Below are 27,254 nucleotides of genomic sequence, written 5' to 3' on the forward strand. Positions count from 1 at the left end.
GGGGACGGTTCTGTGTCCAAGAGTTGTTTCAGCCCTGCTAGACTCTGAATGCAGTTCGTTCATAGGGGACTCCTCAGACCACAGACGTGTTAACATGCCTGGAAAGTCTGCAGGAGCGGGCACAGAACTTGCAGCATGAACCAAACTCCTTCCAGCAACAGCGCCCTTCACTCGGGCACCTCTCTGGAAATCCACAAGATGTTCTCTGCAGAATGCTTGGGGGCACCTCGAGTTCCCGACTCTCGTGTGTGGCATCCGAGGGGGCACCCGCAAGCTGGGAGGGCCAGGAACGCTTGGCTGTAAAGGACACTGGTGCTGATGGGTGAGCCGGGGTCTCTCGCTGACCCCACGGGCACTGCCCTCTCCACACCCACATAGTCTGCGCTCCACCCACCCTCCCCGGAAGCTCTCGGCCCTCCTCAGGCCACATCACCTCCTCCCTCGCCCTCTTCTTCTCTCTCACATAGAAAGAAGGATCATCTGTTCCTCCTGGTGTTCTCAGTGGTGCCAAAACCTCCTGGCACCCTCCTAGCACAGGGCAGACGTCCTCCACCCTGGCTGCACCTGAGAACCACAGAGGGAACTTCAAATCAAAAGACACACCGGAGGCCGGGCGCGGTGGCTCACGCCTGTAATCCTAGCACTCTGGGAGGCCGAGGTGGGCGGATCGTTTGAGCTCAGGAGTTCGAGACCAGCCTGAGCAAGAGCGAGACCCCATCTCTACTAAAAATAGAAAGAAATTATATGGACAGCTAAAAAAATATATATATAGAAAAAATTAGCTGGGCATGGTGGCGCATGCCTGTAGTCCCAGCTACTCGGGAGGCTGAGACAGGAGGATTGCTTGAGCTCAGGAGTTTGAGGTTGCTGTGAGCTAGGCTGACGCCACGGCACTCACTCTAGCCTGGGCAACAGAGTGAGACTCTGTCTCAAAAAAAAAAAAAAAAAAAGAGACACACCGGGGGCGCCGGCCCCGCCCCAGCCTAAATTACTCACAGTCCCCTGAGATGCTGCCAAGTCTGGGTCTTGCAAACGCTCCTGCTCCCTCGTGCCTCCCTGTGCTGTCTGGGCTGGGAACCAGTGGTCCAGGGACATCTCTTTCCTGCTGTGTCCCTGCTAGCTCATAAATTAGCAACTGAGCTCCCTTTGAAGCATCAGGAAGAATTCCTTCTGCCCTCTCGCCCTCTTCTCTGCCTACGGGAAGCTCACCTGCCCGCTGAGACATCAACTGAATTCCACTGGCCGAGTTTCCCCAGAGGCAGGGCTGGGCGTCCAGCATCTCCCCACACCGGGGTCCCTGCTCTGGGATCCCTGGGTACGCAGCCAGGAAACGCAGAAGCCAGTTTCGGCCCCGGTCCCCAGCCATGTTCTGCACTGCGGCCTCCTTTGGCCGGTTTCAGCCCCATCTGCCACTGACATCTCAGCCTCCACTGATTTGGGTCTCAAGAGTCCAGCGGGGCATGGCTGTCACCCACGTGACCCCCAACAGGTTGTGACAGGAGGAAAGGTGTCACCCCTCAGCTTTGACAGATGTGAGACACAGACGCAGGAACAAGCCAGGGGGCGTCACCAGAGACTGGGCGTCAGAAGCTACAGGAAGGAACAATTAGGTGGGGGCTCTGGGGAAAACCGCCACGAGTCCTGACCCCTGGCACACGCTGGCGCTGTCCCTGTCCCCTGAGCTGGACAAGCCGTATCATGGTCAACCCAAGGCTGACCTCGGAGTCACACCTTATCTGCAGCTGTTGGGAGCCGTCTGTTAATGGATCCCACCCAGCAAACAAGAACGGTCACCGCCAGGAGGAGTGGCCACTGGGATGCTGGGACACAGGCCAGGAGGGACACCTGTCTAGGAGGAGAGCCCGAAAAGATGCGGCTTTCTGGGGTGCTAATAATATCCCCGGGGACTGTATTAGTTTCCTAGGGATCTGGAACAAGCACCACACACTCGGGGGCTTAAAACAACAGAAATTTAGTTCTGGACAGCAGGTGTCCAAAGTCAAGGTGTCGGGGCTGGGCACAGTGGCTCACGCCTGTAATTCAGCACTCTGTGAGGCAAGGTGGGAAGACCCCTTGAGGTCAGGAGTTTGAGGCCAGCCTGAGAAAGAGCGAGACCCTGTCTCTACAAAAAATAGAAAAATTAGCCTGGCACAGTAGTGCATGCCTGTAATCCCAGCTACTCGGGAGGCTGAGGCAGGAGGACTGCTTGAGTCCAGGAGTTTGAGGCTGCAGTGAGCTATAATTGGGCCACTGCACTCTAGTCCAGGCAACAGAGCTAGACCCTGTATCAAAAAAAGAGAAAAAACAAAACAAAAAAAAAGCCTTGGGAGGGTTGGTTCCTTCTGGAGGCTCTGAGGGAGGGTGTGTCCCAGGCCTCTGCCCCTGCTTCCAGTGTTCCCTGGCTTGCAGCTGTGTCACTCTAGTCTCTCCTTCTTCTGTCACGTCACCTTCTCCTCTGTGTCTCCTCTTCTCTTATGGAGGAAGTTCTCTCTGGATTTGGAGTCTACTCTAATCCAGGGTGATCTCATCTTGGGACTTCGAACTAAATTACATCTTCAAAGACCCTTTCTCCAAAATAAGGTCACATTCACAGATTCCAGGGATCAGGACCTAGACATATCTTTTGGGAGGCCACAATTCAACCCACTGCAAGAGGTCTGCATGCTACTGCGCTGTGTGTGCGTGGAGCAAAAACCAGGGGCTACAGCAGACAGGTTTCTCTGGGCTTCTGGAAATCCAGCTGATGCCTCCACTGAAATTCATCAACCAGATAAAGACCATGACCACGGCTTTCCACGGGTCACAGAGATGGGCACTTGGTTCTCTGGAGTGGATTCTGGTGGCCCCATGAATGAGGACAGAAGCATGCTGGGGGTCCTGCTGCTCCCCTCCACACGGGAAAAGGCAGTAGCAAGGAGACACAACTGGGACCATGCAAAGTGCTAACCACTGCGGACGTGGCCAGGGCTGGTCTGCACCCGTGAAGCCCGAGGGCAGCATAACCGTGATGCCCTTCCAAACAGTGGTGTTCAGGCTTGTCCTGTCTCTTCTGGCAAGAATTCTGCAACAGGAAGCACGTGAGTATTTTGGAGCAGAGAATCCAATGGATGCTTCACCCTGAAGAGGAACTCTGAATTCCACACACAAGAACACCCTGGCATCGCCTCTTGGAGACACTGCATCCCCTCAAAGCCCCCCACAGCTAGGTAGGAATCTGCCCCCATGTGGCATTTTCACAGAGGAGGGAGACTGGAGGGCCGCGGGAAATCCCCGACACGTGGCCTGAGGCTCCGTGACACTGCGTGGAATGACTGTTCCTTCTCATGAGACCAGCGGCCATTCCTGAACTGTGACTCTTGTCTGCTTCCTGAGCAAGGTGCAAGAGTGAGCACATCTGCCCTTTCCAGGGTGGACAGTGAGTGACAGCTTTAAACCAGCTAAACAGCCCTAGTGGCTAGAAATCACATTCACTTGCCTTCGAAAGATCTATCCAGGATGGGGACATAACTATCATCCTGGGGCCCAAAAGGGATACTGATAGTTGGAAGTGACTATCACCCCCCAGGATCTCAACTTTTGCCCCAAAGTCAGTACGAGAGGGGGGCACACTCCCCACCCCATTGGGCCTATAGACACACAGGTGCCCAGGAAACCCCTCCCCACTGCAAAGCCATGGCAGCTCCAGGACACAGAAAAGTCCAGACAACCAGAGAATCCCACCACCAGGCAGAGGGTGGGAGCTGTGTGGATAAGACATGAATGACTGCAAACTAGTGCAACCCCTGTGGAAAGCAATATGGAGATACCTTAAACAGATACAAGCAGACCTACCGTTCGATCCAGCAATCCCATTATTGGGCATGTACCCAAAAGAACAAAAGACATTCTATAATAAAGACATCTGCACCCGAATGTTTATAGCAGCACTATTCACAATTGCAAAGATGTGGAAACAACCCAAGTGCCCATCAATACATGAGTGGATTAGTAAAATGTGGTATATGTATACCATGGAGTATTACTCAGCTATAAGAAATAACAGTGGTATAGAATCTCCTGGATAGAGTTGGACCCCATTCTACTAAGTGAAGTAACCCAAGAATGGAAAAATAAGCACCACATGTACTCACCATCAAATTGGTTTCACTGATCATCACCTAAGAGCGCATTTAGGAATAACATTAATTGGGTGTCGGGCAGATGCGGGGGGAGGGGATGGGTGTATACATACATGATGAGTGCGATGCGCACTGTCTGGGGGATGGACATGCTTGAAGCTCTGACGGGGGTGCCGGGGCAAGGGCAATATACATAACCTAAACTTTTGTACCCCCATAATATGCTGAAATAAAAAAAAAAAAAAGACATGGGCCTACCAGACACAGGCCTTAATAGAAAATAAAATCTCCTTTTGATCAAAAGAATGAAAGTGGGATCTAACCTAGGCAGTAAAGCATCCCCAAATTTTGGCAGAACTAAGGTTTTAGATAAAATGCAGGATACCCAATTAAAATTCGAATTTCAGATAAATAACCAACCATTTTTTTTAAGTACCTCCCAAATACTGTGTGGGACACACACTAAAAATAAAATCCTTTGTTGTCTGAAATTCAAATTTAACTAACCAAGCAGCCTGTATTTGTGTGTGGTAATCCTACTCGGGACCCCAGAGTGTCTGAACAGGGGGCAGAGCTCACCTGATGGCTTCTGCAATCCGGGTGCTCTCCTTTCGCCGGTCGCTGGACAACCGGCCGATTAGGTAGGAATAATCCAGGCCGCTGCAGAACACGCTCCCCACGGCGCTGAGCAGCAGCAGTTTGCTGTCGTCTGTGGCCGCGTTGCAGAGCGCGCGCCGGACCTCCTTCATGATCTGCAGGCGGAGAGGAGTGTGCAGGGATGTTAAGCGTCTATCCTGGAAGCCGGGGGCTTTCAGACCTCGAGTCGGCCAGGGGCCTGTGCAGGGAGCCTCTCCTGGGTACAAGCGCACGTCCAGCCCACGGAGAGAAACACTTATCAAAACCCAAGATCGCCAGCACAGTCCCCAGAGCAGGCAGAAGAGTCCTGATCAGGAGGCGCTGTCCAGGGCTGCAGACCCAGATGCCCGACGTGGTGTCGCTCAACCCCTGGAAAATCTCTGCAAATCTTTTCTGGCATTTGCTTGCTTAGCCCTTTGTAAGGTGTGGGAAAACAGTCCCATGCACAGCCCAGGCGAGGTACATGAGCCTTTGTTAAACGGCTCCATTTAATTCTACTCAGGCCCCAGCCCAGATGGAGTGAGACTCTGCATTTGCACGGGACCCCAGGGGATTTGTATGCATGTTACCATTTGAGAAGTGCTGCTTTAATATATGAACTTACTTAGCCTCAGGAGGGAATTATGTTGTTCAAGTCCCATCTTATTAATGAAGAAGTCGAAGCACAGTGAGTTTGCGTGGTTTGCAGGTCTGTGGTGGAGCTGGACTTGGACTCTGGAAGTCGTGCTCTGGGTCCCACATCCTTCCCCACAGGCCAGGTGCCTCTCAAGGTAGCAGGGCCTTTTATCTAAAGCCCTCCAGGTAAGAGCATCCCGGCTACAGGAGCAGCAGTCTCTGCCCCACCAGACTGTGGAATTTATGATGGAAACAGGGTCTGAAGTTGAGCTCCTGCCACACACATGCTGGTGCGGAGGCCTAAGTATCACCCAGAAGCTCGAAGGCTGGGCATTGGCTGAACCATCCCCTGAGGCCCTGCACGCACCTTGACTATTTCCCATCACATTCCTACAGCTGACACTGTCCCTCCTAACTGCACAATCTCCTTTGGGTGCCTGGGCATTCATGATGACTCATGGCAGTGTGGCCAGGCTTTGCAGACTGGAAGTCTATGTTGGAATATGGCCCTACCATTAATGAGCACAGCCCCTCTGGTCCTTCTGCCACCTGTTCACCATACCACAGTCAGAACAAGCTGCTCAAACAATTTATTGTTGGTATAGGAAAAATCTCCCATGAGAACTTAAAACCCCAAGCCTGCCCTATATGTGGATTTGAAGTTCTTAGTTTCCATAAGCACATGGGGAGGAATATACAAGTTAAAAAAACTGACATGGGAATTGGACACGAGCTAGTGATATCCTTGAGGTATCTGATAGAAGAAATAAGTGTAAAAGTACTCTGGAGAGAAACTGCAACCCAGACTGCATGAGACTTACATAGAAAAAAAAAAAATCCCTGCTGAAGATGAGCTCACAATCAAAAGTTACAAAACACTTAAGGAAACACAAGATGGCATACTCAACAAATGAGAGGATTACATAACATAACTTCAACTAAAACAATGATCTAAAAGAGACTGTAACGTAAGAATGTTTGAAATAATCAGAGAGGAAAGGAGACACATGAACAATAACGGAAGAACAAGAGAGTATGGGGAAAAATAGATTTGAGGGGAAAAAGAAACTTCTCAAAATGACAACGTCCTGGACGTCTACTGAGATTAACAGCAGATTAGATGCAGCTAAAGGGAGAATAAGTGAACTGAAAGATAGGAAGCAATTGCCCCAAATGTAGCACAGAAAAAAAACAGACTGAAAATACAGATGAGAGGTTAAAGACAAGAATGAGAAGACAAGAAGATTTATAATAGGTACTTTAGGAGTTCTATCAGGAGTTGATAAAGAAGAGGGGAAAGGCAATATCTAAAGATATAAAGGATGAGAATTTTACAGAATTGATGAAAGACGCATTAGTTTCCTTTGGCTGATATAAAAAGCTATCACAAACTTAGTAGCTTAAAACAACACAGATTCATTACCTTATAGTTCTGTACGTCAGAAGTCTGATGCAGGTTTACTGGGTGAAATCAAGTTGTCAGCAGGGCTGTTCCTATCTGGAGGCTCTAAGGAAAAATCCATTTCCCTGCCTTTTCCAGCTTCTGGAGGCCACCCACATTCCTTGGTTCATGGGCCCTTCCTCCACCTTCACAAGTAGTAATGGCCAGTGAATCTCTCTCACCTTTTACTGTGTATCACTCTGACACTAACTATTCCGCTTCCCTCTTCTACATCTTTTGATGTAGAAGATGGGCTCATCCAGATAATCTAGGATAACTTCTTTAAGGTCAAATGATTAGCAACCTTAATTCCATCTGAAACCTTAATTCCTCCTTGCCATGTAACCTAACATATTCATAGGCTCTGGGGATTAGGAGATGAACATCTTTGAGGGTGGGAGGAAATTATTCTACCTACCACAGACCTGAATCCTTAAATTCAAAAACAACAAAAAGCTAAGCAGAAGAAATAACAATAAATATATGCATAGATATAGCATCTTTAAACTTCAGAACATCAAAGACAAAGCAAAACTTTAAACACTTCCTTCTAGAGGCAGAAGTAAGCGTACCCAACCAAGGGCAAACATTCAACCAGAGGCATAATTCCAAACAGCAGAAACAAATGCCAGACGGTAACAGAGTAAAACTTTCGAGGTGCTCAGGAAAATAACCATCAAAAAAAATTCTTCACCTAGCTAAACTATCCCTCAAAAGCCAGGGTAAAAATTAGGTGTCTCCAGCAAAAGAATGCTTACCACTCTTAGATCTTCACTAAAAGAACTAAAAAAAGGATGCACTTCAAGAAGAAAATGATATTCAGAAACAAAAACCAATGTGCAAGGAATAACAACCAGCAAAGAAACCAGTGAATGTATTGTCAAATCAATATGAGGACTGAAAAAATCATAATATCAATATTGACTAATCTGAGGGTGGCAGCTTGCACAAGGTAGAACTCTAGCAGTGGGCAATAATATTGTGCAACGTTCTCACAAAGGAACAATTAGAGGTAGAGCATGTCAGCGTTACATGTTTAGAAGTGTTATGGAGGTAATGATTACATGTAGACTTTGCTGTGTGTACATAAGGAAACTTCTTAAAGATACTTGAATTACAATGGATGATGGGAATATAACAAAGAACACGCAATCATTTGATCGCTAAAATAAAGTACACGGTAACAGAAAACAAGGCATGTGCTTGCCTGGGTGAAGCTTGGAGTCTAATGGGGGAGACAATACAGGAACAGGCTTTTAAAGGATCATCATTAATGATTCAATAGACATAATCATAGGGTGCAGGTGGGGAGAGGTTATGAGAATATTGTCTTTTATATTATACTTTTAAAAGAACTCCCATTTGTCAAGCAACCTAGAATTGCGAAGGATTGAATCAGGTCATTTCCACATAATATTTGATTTCAAACAAAGGTCTGATGAGGTAGGGAACAGCATCCCCATCTTGCAGGGGAAGCAGTGAAGGCTCAGAGAGGTGCGGGAAGCTACCCAAGGTCACACCAGCAGGGAGAGGCAGGACCACGATTCAAATCTCACACTGACACCTCTTCACTCTCTACTACTCTGTAATAAATGGATAAATGTTAGTGGAAAAAACAGAACTGGAGATCAATCCGAACTGAGAACCTCCAGGCCAGTGCGCTGTTGGAAGGATGGGAGAAGCACATTCCGTGTTAACAGGATATGAGCCACAGATATTCATTTTGAACATCAAAAAAGCTAACAGGCCAGTATCTTGTGGGTCCTTTAATCCATCTGCCTCCAGAAATAGATACACTCTCACCTATATATGAACTCTATTTCTCTGAGAGGCAAATAAAAAAAAAACCCTGCTGTAGAGAGATGGACTGAAAATCTATGCATGACTCAGAGAGCAGCCTGTGGCCTCACTGACTTGTCAATTAGTAAAACCAGGAACCAAAAAGCAGCCATTTCTTTTACGAATTAAACTGAAAATAAATTTGTGTTGTATTGATATGATAGAAGTACAAACTATGTTTTTTTTTTATTTAGAAAAAGTTGTATTTATTTAGTGTATCTTTCCTTTGCCTTTCTGGTGCTGAGAATTCAATTTGGACAGATGGCTGAGATTCCACCTTCTTGAAGGACCCCAAATTTTATAATGTAACTGGGTTTTTTTAAAGTAAAAATGTTCTAAAACTACTCCACACTCTGCCTTCTGAAACAGAACACATTGCATGCATGTAACTACTCTCCATGGTCACTCGTTGGCCTATAACAGGTCAATCCCCCTTAGAGGCTTCTAGGGTGTGATTCTATAAAGAATAGTCCAGACCACTATGCACTTTGAAGTCCTAAATCTGTCCTTTAAATTCACTGCCCGCATTATGCACTTTCTAGCTGCCACTTGGACCTGCTGTTCGTGTCTGCTAGAGAGAGAACCAGATAACCAAATTCATTAGAATTTAGTAGCACAGAAAAATAAACCAGGGTCCCTCTTGGCATTTCCTCTGTACTTGTTGAAATCCAGTAGCTCCAGGCCCATCTCAAACACAACCAACTTCGAGAGAGATTCCCCCAAATCCCCGACAAGATGCACACTCTCCCCTTCTCCCAACAGCCCAGAGACTTTATCCTCGCTGTGATGCTGGTGACAAACACCCTTGTAGACTGTGTACCTCCTTCCCGCATCCTGCCTCCTGTGTGATTTAAACCCTGGCGGTAGGCAGCCTCTGAGACGGGCCTGCTGACTCCTTCCTCCTGCTACTCACGTGCTTCTGTAATTCTCTCTACCCTTGCGGGAGGACTGGACCTAGCGACTGGCTTCCAACCAACGAAGATGCCACCGTGATGGGGTGTCACTTGAGATTAGGCTACAAAAGGACTATAGCTTCTGTCTTGGCCATCCTCTCTTTCTGTCTCTCTTTCTCGGAGCTCTTGCTCTGGGGGAAGGAAGCTGCCATGTCTTGAGTAGCCCTAAGGAGAGGCCCACGTGGCAGAAAACAGACGTGTCCGGCCAGTGAGGATTGAGGCCTGCCAACCCCCACGTGGGTGAGCTTGGAAGTGGATCGTCCTCCAGCCAAGCCCTGGTGTGGGACTGCAGCCCCGGCCTACACCGGACCACAGCCGTACGAGAGACCCTAGGCAGAAGCATCCAGTCCAGCCACGCTGGGATTCCTGATCCACAGAAACCATGAGACAATAAATGTCTGTTGTTTTAAAATGACAAGTTTAGAGCAGTTTGTTACATGGCTATAAATAACTAATGCAATCCCTTAAGAGCTAAAATATCCTCCTCATCTGTATACCCTTGTAGCATCTAGTCCAGAACCTTCCGTGTAAAAGAATTTAACAAATGTTTACTGAATTGAGAGAATGGCAGTCTTTATCCCTTCGAGAAGTTTACAGTCTAATGTTGGGGGAGAATCAGACATTTAACAAATCACCATACCAACACCCGCAGACTAAAGACTGTGATCAGTTCCAGAAGGGAGGCACAAATGGCGCCAGGGAGGCCTTTGAGAGATAGCTATGCCGGGTTAGAAAGGGGAGAGAAGACTTTCCTGCGGAAGCAATGGCCGAGCTGAGACCTGAAGGAAGAGCAAGAGTTAGCAAAGCAAGGAGGAAGGGAAGCCTGTTGCAGTCAGAAGGGTGGGCACGTACAAAGGCCCGGTGGCAGGTGTGAGCACGGGAGCAAGCTGGGGAGCTAGAGTGCAGGAGGAGATACGTGTGACGTGGGAATGCAATGATGTCAGACTGCACTGGCCTTGCAGGCCACACTGAGGGTTCCAACTGTTAACCACAGTGATCGAGAGCCACCGACAGGTTTGAGCTCTGTGAGTGTGTGTGGTGTGTGTGTGTGTGTGTGTGCACACATGCGTGTGCATGCAGAGTCGATGAGACTTGCATTTCCAGCAGATCACTCTGCTTGCCTGGATTACATGCAGGAAGCATGACAAGTGGCCAGACTCCTCAGTTGGCTATGACAATAGTCCAGACAAAATAGCCTAGTAGTCTGGACTCTAACCATTGGGATGGAAATGCACAGAAGTAAACACATCAGACAGCTATTCAAGAACGAAAGTTAGCAGGCCCCAGGGCAGGTGGCATGGGGTCACGACAAGTGGGGCAGGGAAGGGGACTCCTGTGTCCGGCATGTTCCTGGGATGATGGTGGTGCTGTGAGGCCACAGCCCTGATGGGAGGCACCGGGTCCTCTCCCAGCGGTGACCTGGAGGAGGTTTCCATCACGAAGGCCTTGTGTAAGCTGCATCGCTGGCTCTTTCATTAAGGCGCATTTTCATTCATCTCCTGGTTCTCTGCTGTGTTCCAGGCAGGAGAAATATTACAACACACCCGCTGGCCTCAGAGTCTAGTTAACGCATCTCGTAATGTATGAATTCCTGCCTGTGAGGCCAACCCAACCAATGTCATATATACAACTAGAAAAAGAATTCAAATTATAACCGTGAAAGTGGTCCCCTTCCAAAACCCCTGCTAACGAGCAAGGCTGGGTCTGTCCGTGGCCACGAAATGGCCTCTGATGCATCTTAACAAGGACAGGAACATTTATAGGATACCTCCTGCACGCCACGTCCTCTGCGAGTCTCCTTGCAGACATTATCTCTAATCTCACCAGGAGGATACTGTGCAATTTCTATAAATGTGGAAGCTCGGAGAGGTAGAGTAACTTCCCAGGGGGACAGAAGTCGGTGGAGGCAGGATTGGAACCCAGGTCTGCTAGACTTCTAATCTGTATTCCTTCTCTAAGACCGCCTCTTCATCTCAGTAGAGTCTTTCTTTCGGGACCACTGTACACAGTCGGGCAGCTCACCCACGCGGTCAATCCACTTTGGTTGTTGGGACAGCTGAAAATGCCAAATCAATAACTTACACCATTTTTCTCCCATTCTGTAACTGACCGACACTGATTAGGAATGGAACCCTAATTAACCAAGCCCACAGCCCGACAGGTCTGAGAACCTGTGCGCCTTAAATCAGTCGAATCAGTCGGGCACAACACGTTATCTGTGACAACTAGTCGACAGTTAGCACACAAACCTGCTCCGACGATGGAATGTACTAGGAGACTTCACATCTATTCGATTTATCAGAGGAAAATGCTGTGCCTTTTTAAAGCATATTTTTAAAAAGTAGTGAAGTGGAAAAAATCCAAGAAGAATTGGTCTTGTGCAGACATTTCATGAGGAGATTAAAATAATGAGGTTTCCAGGTGTATAAACGTAAGAAGAGCCACTTTGGGGGGAAAGCACAGGCTCTGGGCTTCTTTGAATCCCACACAGAAGTCTACACAGCAGAGAACCCGGGGGATGCTTCTGCTGAAGGGGGAGGAGGGAGAGGCCCCCAAACACGATGCTTATGGGAGGAGCAGCAGCAAACCACCAGCTCTGCAAACCCCGAGGGCCTGGGCAAGGCTCTTCCGTCACCACGTGTCAACCCTTCCGGACGGCCATGCCCACAATCCCATAAAAGAACCAGGGTCTACACAAACAAACCATAATGATAAGATGCACAATCACAAGTTCAAGGACACAGCACCTCCTGCCCTCTTCAAGGGCACTGCAGACACTGGACAATGCCAGCCCATCCTGTCACCCAATCTGGGTGAGTGGCCACCCCTTCACCATGTCCCCCAACACACACCCTCACAGTTGACCCTCCACGTCTCCATTGCTATTATGGAAAGGACAGTGCAGGACGTTGCAAGGACAGGAAAAGAGGCTCTGGACACACTGGCTGACCTGTGAGACGATAGCCCAGGTGAGCTCTGTAAGCCTAAATTTTCTGATCTATAAGGTATGAAGCATAACCATCCTACATCAGAAGAGAGGCGGTAGGGTGACGTGGGACAAATAGCAAATACAAAGCACAAAGAGCTAAGCTCACTGGAGCCATCACCGTTACTGTCATTTACCACTCTTCGTACGTCCCTGTCCCAGGTGAGCCTGCTGAGATCAGTGTTTTCCCACCTTTGTGCCATCAAGAATCTCCTCCCTGCCTCCCTCACACACCCTGTATTTTGAATGATGTTATCGGCCTAACTGCATTAAGTATTCATTGTTTCCCTATTTTATTCACCTAAGATACAAGTATGATGAACATACTTTTCCCTCAGAATGAGGGAAAAAATTTTAAAGTCCTATATCTGATAAAGACTCAGTATCCAGAATATATAAAGAGTGCTTAAAACTCAACAATAGAAAAATAACCCAATCGTAAAAATAGGCAAAATAGGAGAGAGACCAATGACCAAGATGTACATGAAAATGCTCGACATTATTAGCCACCAGGGAAATGCAAATCAAAACAACAGTGAGATACCACCTCACGCCCACTGATATGGGTACAATAAAAAAGACAGAAGACAGACCAGTGTCAGGAAGGATGCATAAACTGGAACCCTCACATCCTGCTGGTGGGGATGTCAATGGTATAGCCATTGTGGAAAACAGTTTGGTGGCTCCTCGGAAAGTTAAACATAGAGCAACGCTATGACCCAGAAACTCCAAGCATAGGAATAGATCCAAGAAAATTGTATTAGGAATGAGGAATATATCCAAGAAACCTGAAAACAGATGTTCACATAAAAACTTGTACACAGATGCTTGCAGTAATGTTATTCATAAAAATCAAAAGTGGAAACAACCCAAATGTCCATCACGTTGAAAAACTGATAGACAAAATGTGGTCTAGCCGTATGATGGAATATTACGCAGCTATAAAAAGGAATGAAGTCTGGAGAGAGGTTCATTGACGAACCCTGAAACATGCCAACGGAAAGAGACCAGAGACAAAAGACCACGTATTGTATGACTCCATTCATATGAACTGACCAGAATAGGCAAATCCATAGGGACAGAAGGCAGACGAGTGGCTGCCAGGGGACTGGGGAAAAGGAGAATGGAAGAGACTGTGTAATGGGTATGGGGTTTCTTCTTGGGGTGATAAAGATGTTCTGGAATTAGAAAGTGGTGATGCTTGCACAACCTTGTGAATATAGGAAAAACCACTGAATTGTCCATTTTAAAAGGGTGAAATTTATGGTGTGTCAATTCTGTCTTGATAAATATATATATATATACACACACACACACACACACATACACACACGACCTAAGTGAACATAATTCCATCTAAAGCAAGGAAATTTGGCATGCTGATTATAATAAAGTTTAGCTGGAAAAGTACAGGGTATGATGTTTGGACCCTGGGTCTACACCCTGAGTCTGTGGCCTGTGGTCTTCACCTTCAAAGTGAGAGAACATCACTACCTGGTCATAACGACCAAAAGGGACAATGTAGGTAAAGTGATCAGCCAGTTGTGCCCCGTAGTCAGGGGTTTATGCACGTTGGTCATTTTCCCCAGCTCCCTGGCGGGAGGAAAGAGAAAGCGACGTCTGCCCTCCGCGAGGGGGGCCGCAGCCCAGCCCACGCGCCCCCGTCCGGGCCCTCACCTCGGGCGTCAGCGCGTTGTTATCCGAGGTCTGACTGGACAGCAGGATGTGCGTGAACCCCTCTTCCTTCCGCACCACGATGTCCCGAAACCGACAGTTGCTTTCGTTCTGGCGGACGCTGTACCTGAGCCTCTTGTCGAAGACGTAGTCCTTCTCCGCCTCCAGCTTCCGCTTCACGGGGCTGTGCAGGTTCAATGCGCCGTTGGTCAGGGCGGAGCCTTCCAAAACCAGAGAGACAAAGTGAGAGACCGGCAGGGGCCACCGTCCCACGCGAGCACGATCGGAGAACGTTGAGGTTACCACTGGGAAGGCTGATACGTGGCTGGGACACCCCCCGCCCCGTGCCGCCCTCTGCTCCAGGGTGGGGGTGAAGGGCTGGGGCTGAATGCCCGCATCTCCAAACCCAGCAGAGGACCTAGAGGGCTCTCTGCAAAGACCCCGCGCAGCCCTCGCTCCCCACTCCCACACAGCAGCCTGCAGCACCCAGCTTCTGCCCGATGCCTTAGCAGCAGGGAACGCATGGGCCACCAGAGGCAGCCCTCCCCATCAGTGGTCACTTAAAACTGACAGGCAATTATTAACAAGAGCAATACCTGCACTAACCTTTATCCCACCCGTATTATGTGCTACGCACCATCCTGAAACACTCCATGGGCATCATCCCATTCAACATGAGAACCAGAGATGGGGCTCTGGGACCCCTGGTGCTTCTTGGGGGGCTGCTCTGAGATGAGGGAGGTGAGTACCAAGTGGGCATATTCCTCCTGTCTCTTCCCTGCCTACCAAATCAATCACAACAGCTCTGCATTTTTCGGTTTTACATACTAACATTCAGAAGTGGCCAGAGAGTGCCCTGCTATAAAGGTGTGAAAACTAGTAACAAAATGATGCTGATTTAGGACGTTTCCTAATCTCCAGCCTCCCAGAGAGACAGGTCAGGAGCTGTCAGGAGTTGTGTTGTAAAGAAAGCATGCCCAAGCTCAGACCCCAACCTACACCCGAAGCAGGTCTGGGGAGAGGCTCAAATGTGTATTTTGAAAATATTTCCCAGCCAAAAATAAAAAGAGAAGAGAGAGAGAGAAGATCCAAATTACCAATATCAGACATAAATGTGTGGTCACCACTATTGATCTTAGGGACATTAAACAGATAATAAAAAAATATGATAAACTGCTCTGTCCATTTATGTGATAACTTAGATGAAATGGACCAATTCCTTGAAAGACACAAACTTCCAAAATACATACGAGGAGAAATACATCATCTGAATAGCCCTATAACTATTAAAGAAATTGAATCAATAATTATCTTCCAAAAAAGAAAGCACCAGGCCTCAATGAATTATAGCAACCACTTATGGAGGAAATAACAGAAATTTTCCACAATCTGATCCAGAAAATAAGAATCAGAGGAACACTTCCTAATTCATCCCATGAGGCCAACATAACCCTAATACTGAAGTGAGATACATTACAAGAAGACAAAACTATAGACCAAGATCTTTCATGAACACAGATGCAAAAATCTTCAACAAAATATTAGCAAATCAAAGCCGACAATGTATAAAGAGAATTATGTGCCACAAACAGGTATGCAAATCTGGCTCAACATCCAAAAGAAAATCAATGTAATCTACCATATCAAGAGGCTAAAAAAGAAAAATCATATCATATCAATTGATGCAGAAAAGGCATCTGACAAAATCCAATAGAAAGGGGCTTCCTCCACTTGATACAGGACATTTACAAAATACCTATAACTAACATCATACTTAACGGTGAGAAACTAGATGCTCTCCCCTTAAGATGTGATATAAGAAAAGGATGCTCTCTCTCCCATTCACTATCACATTGGAAGTCCTAGCTAGTGCAGAAAGACAAAAATAAATAAAATAAATCAGAGGTTATAGAGATTGGAAAGGAAGAAATAAAATGATTTTTGTCCACGGATGACAAGGCTATCTACATAGAAAGTACCAAGGAATTGAAAGAAAAAGAAAACCAGCCACTCCTGGAACTAGTAAGCAAATACAGCAAGGTCACAGGATACAAGGTTAATAGACAAAAGTCAGTTACTTTCCCACATACCAGAAATGAACAATTGGAATTTGACATTTAAAAAATAATACTAAGTTCTAGTATTTGATAATACAGTAGGAAGACTACAGTTCACAATAATTTATTGCATATTTCAAAATAGCTAGAAGAGAAGGATTAGAATGTTCCCACACAAAGAAAGGATAAACATTTGGGGTGACAGATAACCCAATTATACTGATTTGATCATTCCATTGTATACAGTTATCAAAATATCACCATGTATTCCCAAAATATGTACAACTATTATATATCCATTTTAAAAACTTTATTTATGACAGCATCTAAAATATGAAATACTTAGGTATAAATCTAACAAAATATGTAAAAATCTATATGTAGAAAACTACAAACCTCTGATTAAAAAAAAATAAAGAAAATCTAAATAAATGGAGAGACATTCTGTTTTCATAAACTAGAAGACTTAATATTTTTAAGATGTCAATTCTTCCCAACTGATCTACAGATTAAATGTAATTTCAATCAAAATGTCAGCAAGCTACTTTGTAGATACTGGAAAACTTACTCTAAACGTTATTTGGGAAGGCAAAGACCTAGAATAGCCAATACTGAACAGTAAGAACAGAGTTGGAAGACTCACACTACCCAATTCTAAGACTTACTATAAAGCTACAGCAATCAGGACAGTGTGATATTGGTGAAAGAATAGACACATAGACCAATGGAACCGAATAGAGACCCTGAAAATTGACCCACACCAATACAGTGAAGTGATTTTTGGCAAAGAAGTACAGACAATTCCATGAAGAAACGACAGTCTCTTTCAACAAATGGTACTGGAACAAATGGATATCCACTTGCAAAAGCAAAAAATGAACCTAGGCACGTATCTTAACACCTTTCACAAAAATTAACTCAATGTGGATCACAGACTTAAATGTAAAATGAAAAACTACAAAGCTCCCAGAAGATAACAATAACAGTTCACATAAGCGCTGTAACCCTGTTGACAAAGGTGATGCCTGTGGAGGCGGAAGCTAACAACGCTGACCTGCTGTACCTGTGCACTGGATTGAATCATTAAGAAAATGGATGGCAAATGGTAGGAGCCAGGTGTTCACCGTGGGAGTTTACAGATGAGCAAATGGGGGAGGCCAGAAAGATCCACATGCTCGCAGGTCACAGTTGCAGACAACAGTGTGAACTCAGGTTTAGCTTAATGCAGACACAGATGGTTACGTACAGAAGTATCTATACACAAGTGTGTATGCACATGTGTAATTCCTTGCTTTGCCACCTGAGAGGGCCCAGAGTCAATGGCATCTCACTAGCAAAGAGTACACCTAGGGCCCTGATCTTGGTTTCTAACACCATTCTCAATAAAAGGAACCAGGGCACCCTGGAGAAATGGTTGACTTGAGGACTGGGCAGGAAACATATAAGATAAGCTTGTAGAGCCAAAACATAAAGAAGTGCTCAAACAAAACAAAACAGCCACCATAATGATGGAGGTATGTCACAAGGACACAGGAGCCAATGGAAAGAGCTCCCAATGGCCAAGGATTTGAACAATTTGCACAACGAAATATAGTAGTATTGAGTTATAACTGAAAATATAAAATAACTATCCATGTGTCCATTCTGATATAAATATAACTATAAATACAAAAATGATTGAACAAATAAATAAATGCAGGAAAAGAGACAAATCTCCCACGCAGAAGAATTCCAAATAACTTATATAAGTACTCCAACCTCAAGGCAATGGAGTATAACTCCTCATGCCTTAATTGTGGGCCACACACAGTGACTTACATCCCAAGAGGACAGTGTGGGAGGAGGAGAGGAGAGCACCTGTGCTGTGCGGACACCTGACACGCACACCTCAGCCAGGTGATCCGGTCAACACCAACAGTGACAGGTCACGTTCCTCGTCTGTGTCCCTGATAGAGTGTGATGGGAATGGCACTTTACCTCTGGGGTCTTCCTCCGCAGAACTCACAACCCCACTCTAATCATGAGGAAAACATCAAAGAAATCCCACCTGAGGGACATTCTACAAAATACCTCAACAGCCCTCCTCAAAGCTCTCAGTGTCACTGAGAAACTGCCACAGCCTAGGGGACCCTAAGGACGCATGATGACTAAATGTAACGTGGTGTCCCGGACGGGGTTCTGGAACAGGTTTTAGGTTGAAAACGAAGGAAACCTGAATGAGGTATAAACTTTAGTTCACAGTAGTGTATTGATATTGGCTCATTGGTTTTTATAAAGGTATCACCCTAATGTAAGGTAACAGGAGAATTGGGTGTGGGGTATGTAGAAACTCTTCATATTAGCGTTCCAATTTTTCTGTGAATCTAAAACTGTTTAAAAAATATGCTGAAATAAGAATTAAAAAATAAATTAATTAATTTAAAAAAACAGTACAGAAGAGAAAAAAAAAAGGAGTATGGGATAGACTGATGCATGTAGTAAATGAAAGAAAGTGCCAGAATAAGACAGCTAAATTATTGAGGGTGGGGTTTGGAAAACTTAAATAAATAAATAAGTTACAAAGGTGGTTAATATCCTATAGAGTAATAAAACTTAACATTTGTGATTAAAAAAAAAGTGAAGTTCGGCCGGGCGCGGTGGCTCATGCCTGTAATTCTAGCACTCTGGGAGGCCGAGGTGGGCGGATCGTTTGAGCTCAGAAGTTCGAGACCAGCCTGAGCAAGAGCGAGACCCCATCTCTACTAAAAATAGAAAGAAATTATATGGACAGCTAAAAATATATATAGAAAAAAAATTAGCCGCGCATGGTGGTGCATGCCTGTAGTCCCAGCTACTCGGGAGGCTGAGACAGGAGGATCGCTTGAGCCCAGGAGTTTGAGGTTGCTGTGAGCTAGGCTGACGCCACGGCACTCACTCTAGCCTGGGCAACAGAGTGAGACTCTGTCTCAAAAAAAAAAAAAAAAAAAGTGAAGTTCATTTTAAAGAAGATATTTTAGAAAATAAGTTCAGTAAAAGCACCACCACCGCGCCCCAGGCAATTCGGACATGCAGGCAGGTTTGAGAGCTGCCTCTGGTGGTTCTTACACCTGGGAGTGAGGCAGGATCCCTGCGGGATGGTTACAAATCAGCCTGCTGGGCCCACCCCATGCTGCTGCTGCTGCTCCAGGGACCTGGCCTGGAGAACCAGGGTCCAGACAACACGGGGACCTCCCCGTGACCAGGAGCCACTCTGGGGGTGAGGCGGGAGCAGCCTCCCCCAAGCACGGGGCTACCCGCACGCTGGCGAAGGGCTGGAGATCCCGTGGAATGTCACATCTGCCCCGTGCAGGATGCAGCTACATCTCAAGGGTGACCTCACTAAGCCTCGGGGGATTTGAGGAAGAGGAGTACAAGCCACTCAGAGGACACCTGCTACGTGCTAAGCACTCTGCCAGGCTGGGATGAGAAGGAAGTCACTACGGAGACTGAGACACCAGAACCCAACCAGAATCCAGCCCCGGGAGGCTAAGCCTGACCCCTCAGGGAGATAACTGTGTGGACACAGCGTGGACATGCTCATTTTCTGATCCTCAGAGAGCAGGACATAAAGATCAAGTAAGATAACATATTTAAAGAACTCAGCATATAGCAAACAATGAATACATGGTGGCTCTTATTTGCTTTATAATCATCATGCCTGGCTTAGCACAAAATCAGTCTCATAATATTTGCAGCGTTGAGTCCTGTCTCTCTAATGATACCGTGTCCTGAAGGCAGGGCCACTGGCGCGCTCACGGCCTGCCAGCATGGGACCCGTGGCACCCGGAAGCCCACAGGCACTGCTCCTCCACACGCAGAGCCCCTGGCCCAGCTCTGAGTGGGCTCGGACTCTCTATGAGCCCTTGGAATCTTGGCAGCCCAAGCACCAGGCCAAAGACAGGGACCAGGAGCCGAGCAGACCCAGCCTGAAGGGGATGCTCCCGCATCAGAGCTGCATGGCACAGAGGGGGGCCCGTGTCACCTCTTTTCTGCAAAGCTTCCTCCTTATTTTGTACTTTTCCATCACTCGAAGCAACCAGGCCTTTTCAAACATCAAGATGCAGCTCCTGACATCAGGTAAAATGATGCTATGAACTTCGGAAAGTAAACACGAGCGTTTAATTAAAAGGCTGTGCAGAGGGAGCTGTTCCTTCAGGGTCAACCTCAAACCGCTGCAGCTCGGAAGGGCTCCCAAACTGGACGGGGCTGGCCGAGGTTTCCGCAGCAGCACAGGCACACCCAGGCCACGCTCCTTTGTGCAGAGGTTTCACGCTACGGGAGCTGCTCTCAGCGGGTGCTGGCTCTCGCCTGATGCTCAGAGCTTGGGGACAGCCATGCTTTCTGGGGCCAGGTCAGGTTTGCATAGCACCCTCCTGCCTCCCAACCAACTCAAAGTGCTTATTAAAAATTATATGAAGGAAGCAAACTCGAGAGTTACCTTTTAGAGCAGGTCTGTGGTTGGCTCTAAATTACCCAACAGTCCTATGAAGTTGCCATTGTCAGCCCATTTTACAGGTAAGGAAAAGTGAGTAACTTGCTGGAAGCCACAGAGATTTTTAAATGGTAGAGCCAGGATTGGAGGCAGCTCTCTTTTTACACATTCACTGAAAGTCGAATGATGTATCACCTCCTACGGGCAGGCTATCATTCGAGGTGACAGGGATCCAACAGAAATTAGAGAAATAAGGTCCCTGCCCTCATGGGGCTTGCTTCAGGTAGGGGAGATGGAAAGTTAACAAGCAAACTAATAGCTAAAATAATTACAGGTCGGCAAACAATAGGATGATACTGTGAAGAGCAACGGAGGGGGTGTCTGTAATTCAAATCCTAAGGCCTTTCCATTAGGGCACACAGTGAAGGAGCCCCCAAAGGGACAAGGCCTCTGGAACGATCTCACCAAATAAGCCATAAAACCACCTGGGCTCGCACCTCCGGTGCTGACTTGGAAAGACACAACATCTCTGGGCAAGAAGGATCAGAGGCTCCACGAGTGCCTGGATTCACGTCGTGCGCAGCCACGTTACTTGCATTTCTGGATGTGAGTGGCTAGAATGTGACCTCCAGGAGATGCAGGGGAAAGCGACCTCCAGAGCCCCTCGGACCCTGCCCTCTCACCAAGCTGCCCTGGGGACCCCTCCCCTCCTGGAGCATCAGGCCGAGAGAGGAAGCCAGAGACAGAGACAGACAGACTGCAACAAGCTGGCAGGGAAGATGCCATGGGAAGTAGAACACGCTGGAAGCATGGAAGTTTAGGGCTTTGCATGTCAGACAACATGGAAATCCCAACCCTGCTAACTAGGAGGAGCCAGGAAGCCACATATGCCCCTGAGCATCAGTTTCCTTCTTGGCAAGACAGGTTAACGGTAGCTACTTCTCAGGACTGTTTTGAACTTGTCCAGTTGGAGAACAGACATGGATCAGCAAAGTGCCTGGCACATTCCAGGAGCCTCTCCAATGTTAGCCAGAGGACACCAAGACTCTGTTCAAAGAAGAGGAACTAACTGGTGAGTCCTCAACAACCATGCCTCTCCTACTCCCAACCCCACACCCAGACCCCAGCCAAAGACAGGGCATTCCGGGTACGGAGGGGACCAATGGCCCTGCGTGCCTGGAGGTCGGGGTGACGGCCAATCGGGGCACCACCTGCATTCAAACCCCCACATCCCTCCCACGGGCTGCAGGGCTGGGCACCTTGCTCACTCACCCTGTGCCCCAGTGTCCCGCATGTGAAATGGGAGAGACCATTCCCGCCTCGCAGGATCGCTGTGTAGCAAGGGAAGTGATGTGTGCCGCATTTCTGAGACATAGGAAACCACCCCCCATCACGCTGGTTTCCTTCCTTTTATTCCCAGCGTCCCACGTTCCTTCCTTTCAAGTACAAAGGAGTATTTCTCATTAAGAAGGCTCCATAAGCTCACACTCTGACACTGCGCCTCTGTTATAAACACACAGGAGCGACAGATAAAATATGAAAGGAGAAATTCAATAAGATGAAGCTGGGCTCGCAAACAAGATAATCATCTCTGTGTATGAGAGGCAGAACATGGGCACAAAGCAGTAAGTGGAGCTGGGGCGCGGTCAGGAAGTGGACTCTTCAAGGGCAACAGGGACTGAAAGTCTTCCCTGCAAGATGGGAGAGGGGACCCAGGCTCAGAGCTGAAAGCCAGGGGATGGGGAGACACCCCCCCCCATGAAGGCAGAACAACAACAACAAAAGGATGTACCGCCCACGGCTAAGGCTTTATCAGGAGCTCTAGACCAGGTAGAGGCAGACATAAAACTATTAGAGAGAGAGGGAGAGGAAGAAAACAAAGAAAAACAAAACAAAGCAGAAACGTCCCTCTCGAAATGAGCCTGCACACCAAAATTCCAAAGCATGGAGACAGCCCCTGCTTACAAAACAAGCCAACACGTGTGCAAAATCCACACTTGAAACATAAATTACTCCAAATAAAATTAAATGAACATCATGAAGCAATCTGACGAGGACTTTAAAATAGGTATACTTCAAATGCTCTCAGTGGTAGATGCAAGAAAAACATTCATTTAAAATAAACAAGAAATTTTCAAACGAAAGCAGACAGAAAGGAAACAAGGACAAGTGGGTAGGATAAAGAACCAATTAAAAAGCAAATAAGAAATAGGGTAAAACAGTTGCGTATCACAAATAAAAGGCTCATATTTCCAAATTGTAAGGAATTTTTAAACATAGAAGATAAAAAGGCCAAAAAAAAAATACTCCAGGAAAAAAATGGAAAAAAGACATGAACAAACAATCCATAAACATTACATAAAAATGGCCCTTAAACATAAGAAAATATTCCAACTTCACTCAAAAGAATAATGCAAATCAAAACTCAGAATAAAAAATGGAAATTAAAACTCCACTGAAGTACCATTTTTTATGCGTCAGCTTGGCAAAAATTCAAAATCCTGACAATATACTCTGCGAGAGAGAATGTGTGGACTCAGGCATTCTCTTAATTGTGGGTGGGACACAAAAAGGTACAACTGCTATGGAAGGGAGATTGTCACTATCTGACAACACTGTTTATGCACTTCCTCTCAACCCAGAAATCCCACTTCTAGAAATTTAACAGGAAAATTATACCTCCAGCAGTACAAAAATATATATGCATAGGATTACTGAAGCAAATGTCACATTGCAAATGTCCACATATAGATCTGTGGAATAAACTATGGTGCATCCACACAATGGAATACTATGCAGCTGTAAAAAAGAAAGAGTGCTATCACTATAAATATGGAGTGATTTCCAAAATATATTTTCTTTTTTCTTTTCTTTTTTTTTTTTTTTTTTGAGACAGAGTCTCGCTTTGTTGCCTGGGCTAGAGTGAGTGCCGTGGCGTCAGCCTAGCTCACAGCAACCTCAAACTCCTGGGCTTACACGATCCTACTGCCTCAGCCTCCCAAGTAGCTGGGACTACAGGCATGTGCCACCATGCCCGGCTAATTTTTTCTATATATATATTTTAGTTGGCCAGATAATTTCTTTCTATTTTTAGTAGAGACAGGGTCTCGCTCTTGCTCAGGCTGGTCTCGAACTCCTGAGCTCAAACAATCCACCCACCTCAGCCTCCCAGAGTACTAGGATTACAGGCGTGAGCCACCGGGCCTGGCCCCAAAATATATTTTCAAGTGAAGAGAGGAAAGGTGCAAAAGTATTTTACCCATATAGCTACAACCAACTGATTTTCAACAAAGCAGACAAAAACATACATCGGAGAAAGGACATCCTGACCTATTCAGTAACTGGTGCTGGGAGAACTAGAGAGCCACATACAGAAGAATGAAACTGGATCATAGCTTTCACCATATACAAAAATTAAGATGGAATCAAGACTTACATGTAAGACCTGAAACCATAAGAATTCTAGAAGAAATGTACGAAAAACTCTTCTGGACATTGGCCCAGGCAAAGAATTTATGACCAAGACCTCATAAGCAGATAGAGCAATAACAATAATAAATAAATGAGACTTAATTCAACTAAAAACTTTCTAAACAGCAAAGGAAATAATCAACAGAGTAAACCGAGAACCTACAGAATGGAAGAAAATATTTGTAAACTATATATCTAACATAGGATTAATATCCAGAATCTACAAAGAATCCAAACAAATCAGCAAGAACAAAACAAATAACCCATCAAACAGTAGGAAAAGACATGAACAGATTTTTCTCAAAACAAGATAGATAAATGGCCAACATACAAAAATGTGCTCAACACCACTAATCATCAGGGAAATGCAAATTAAAACCACAATGATATACTACCTTACCCCTATCAGAATTGCCCTTATTAAAAAGTCAAAAAACAATAGACGTCAGCGCAGATGCAGTGAAAATGGAATGCTTATATGCTTTTGGTGGGAATATAAACTAGTACAACCTCTATGAAAAACTGTATGGAGATTCCCCAATAAACCAAAAGTAGACCTACCATTCAATCCAGCAATCTCACTACTGGGTATCTACCTAAATAAAAAGAAGTCATTTTACAAAAAAAAGACACTTGCACCCAAATGTTTATCACAGCACAGTTCACAATTGCAAAGATATGGAATCAACTTAAATGTCCATCAACTGAGGAGTAAATGTGGTAAACGTAAAGAAAATGTGGTATATATACATACACACACACACACACACACACACACACACGCATATACCATGGAGTACCACTCAGACATAAAAATGAAATAATGTCTTTTGCAGCAACTTGGATGGAACTGGAAGCCATTATCCTAAGTGAAGTATCTCAGGAATGGAAAAACAAATGCCACATGTTCTCACTTATCAGTGAGAGCGAAACAAGGGATATATATATGGTCTTAAAGTAGTATGATGAACACTGAAAATTAAGAAGGAGGGAGGGCTGGGGGGGGTGAGGGATAAAAATCTACCTATTGGGTAGATATTAGACTATTCTGGTGATATGTACATTACAAACCCTGACTTCAGCATTATCTAACTCATCCATGTAACAAAAAACACTTGTACCCCCTAAATTTATTGAAATAAAAAAATAATAAAAATTTTAAAAAAGAAAAAAATTGGAATGTGGACTATAGATTAGATAAAAGTATTATATCAATATAAAATTTCTTGAATTTCATATCTGTACTGGGTTTACTTAAGAGAATATCCTTTTTCTTAGAAAATACCCACACTAAATATTAAGGGGTAAAGAGTTATAATGTATGTAGTCTACACTCAGATGGTTCAGAAAAATAATAATCATTTGTATATGTGTGTATCTATATACATATACATGTACATATACACACATACACATGCAGAATGTTAAAAAACTGGTGAATATGGAAAGGGGTCCTTCACAATGTTTTCTCTAAGTTTGAAATTATTTCAAAATAAAAAGTTAAGTACAGTTTAAACACAAACATCCTACAAATAAGAATCAAATTAAAGTTCTATACAAAGGATAACTCTGGATATTTTCAAAGAGATGACACCTGAATATTTTCTAGAACTAGAAAAATAAAAGCTTCTTAGTTTGAAAGAGCACTCTGAGTACAAAGCAGGATAAATAGACAAATAATAATGAAACTGTAGAATGTCATGAGTAAAGAGAAGTTCTTAAAATAGAGCATAGACAGAAAAATCACATTATCAGAAAGGAAAGAGAGACTGAAAACAGCAATAACAGAGGCTTAAAAACAATAAGCTACTGTAAACATAGTAATAATAAATGAGCTTCTATCAACAAAATAACTATCAACCAAGAATTTTATACCCAGCTAAAGCAGCATTTAAAGGACGAATTAAATGGGCATTTTCAGATACCCCAACACTAAGAGAGTTTATCTATCACAGACTCTAAAAGAAATACTAAAATAAACTTTAATAAATCAAAAATTAATTAAGAAGAATGTAAGGTTGAAAAAATTAGATAAAAAATTTTTACTAAATGTAAGTATTGGCTGTAAAAATAATAATCTTTGGTATTTAACAACATTGTGTGTACAAAACAATAATAAGATGTGGAAGAGACATGTTCAATGACAATTTAAAGCTAAATAGAGGCATCTTGCTATATTCAGTAAGAGGACATCATATTTGTCAGAAAAAAAATCATAGTTAAGTATGTGCACTAATATTTGAAAATACCAATACAGTCTATAGCTGGCTTCCAAGTTAGCCCAGAGGGAGAAAAATATGTAAAATGTACCAATCCAATAAAAAGCATAAAAAGGCCAGGGGACAGGGGTAGGAGAGGGAGCAGAGAAGAAGAATGATAAAATGAAATGCAATATAAAATAGGAGAAATAATTGAAATGCATCAATAATTTTCACTCTGTGAATAGATTAAACTCATATTAAAAGACAGACATAATCAGATTGGACAAAAGTATAAAGCTGTGTGGAAGATTTCCTGAGGAGAAACTCTGAAAGACAGAAAGAGGAGTCACAACTCAGCTAACGAGGGAAGGAATTCTGCCCAATCAATGAAGAAATGCTGGAAGGATTTGACGAGCATCAAGAAATGGTGCACAGTGGTCAATGTGCAGTATGAAAAGGTGTCAGGGAATGCACTGCAGTTTGTAAGAGGCACAGAGATAGAAATGTGTTCTTGAAAGATAAGGGGGCAGCTGTCCTGGGACTCGGGGTGAGCTGTCTGGGAGGGCAGGAGGCAGGTGGCTGGGGTTGGGGGGCACACCACGGAGGACAGGATAAGGGGCACCGCACAGAGCATTTCTACCACACAACATCAGTTTCAGGAGATACAGCCACTCCTGGCAGGGCCTGGGATCCATGCCCAAGTTCTTCACCAAGAATATTTCAAATGCCAGGCACAGAAGAGCACCAAGCTGCCTTCAGCAGGGAGGAAGGAAGGAAAAGGACAGATGACCAAAGGATGCTATCCCAAACTGA

At 45.3% G+C, this 27,254-nt stretch overlaps 1 protein-coding gene across 1 annotated transcript in view; it reads right to left on the minus strand.

Annotated features, from left to right (window-relative positions):
* The window catches only part of CDYL2 (chromodomain Y like 2), a 149,838-nt gene that overhangs the window by 12,709 nt on the left and 109,875 nt on the right, over positions 1–27,254 (minus strand). The window contains exons 3-4 of the mRNA XM_069456350.1: positions 14,266–14,483; positions 4,698–4,870 (exon numbers count right to left, since the gene is read on the minus strand). Coding sequence (XP_069312451.1) covers positions 4,698–4,870; positions 14,266–14,483 — 391 coding nt within the window. The remainder of the gene's footprint in view (positions 1–4,697; positions 4,871–14,265; positions 14,484–27,254) is intronic.

Source organism: Eulemur rufifrons, chromosome 23, assembly GCF_041146395.1.
Source record: "Eulemur rufifrons isolate Redbay chromosome 23, OSU_ERuf_1, whole genome shotgun sequence".
In the NCBI taxonomy this organism is placed as follows: Eukaryota; Metazoa; Chordata; class Mammalia; order Primates; family Lemuridae; genus Eulemur; species Eulemur rufifrons.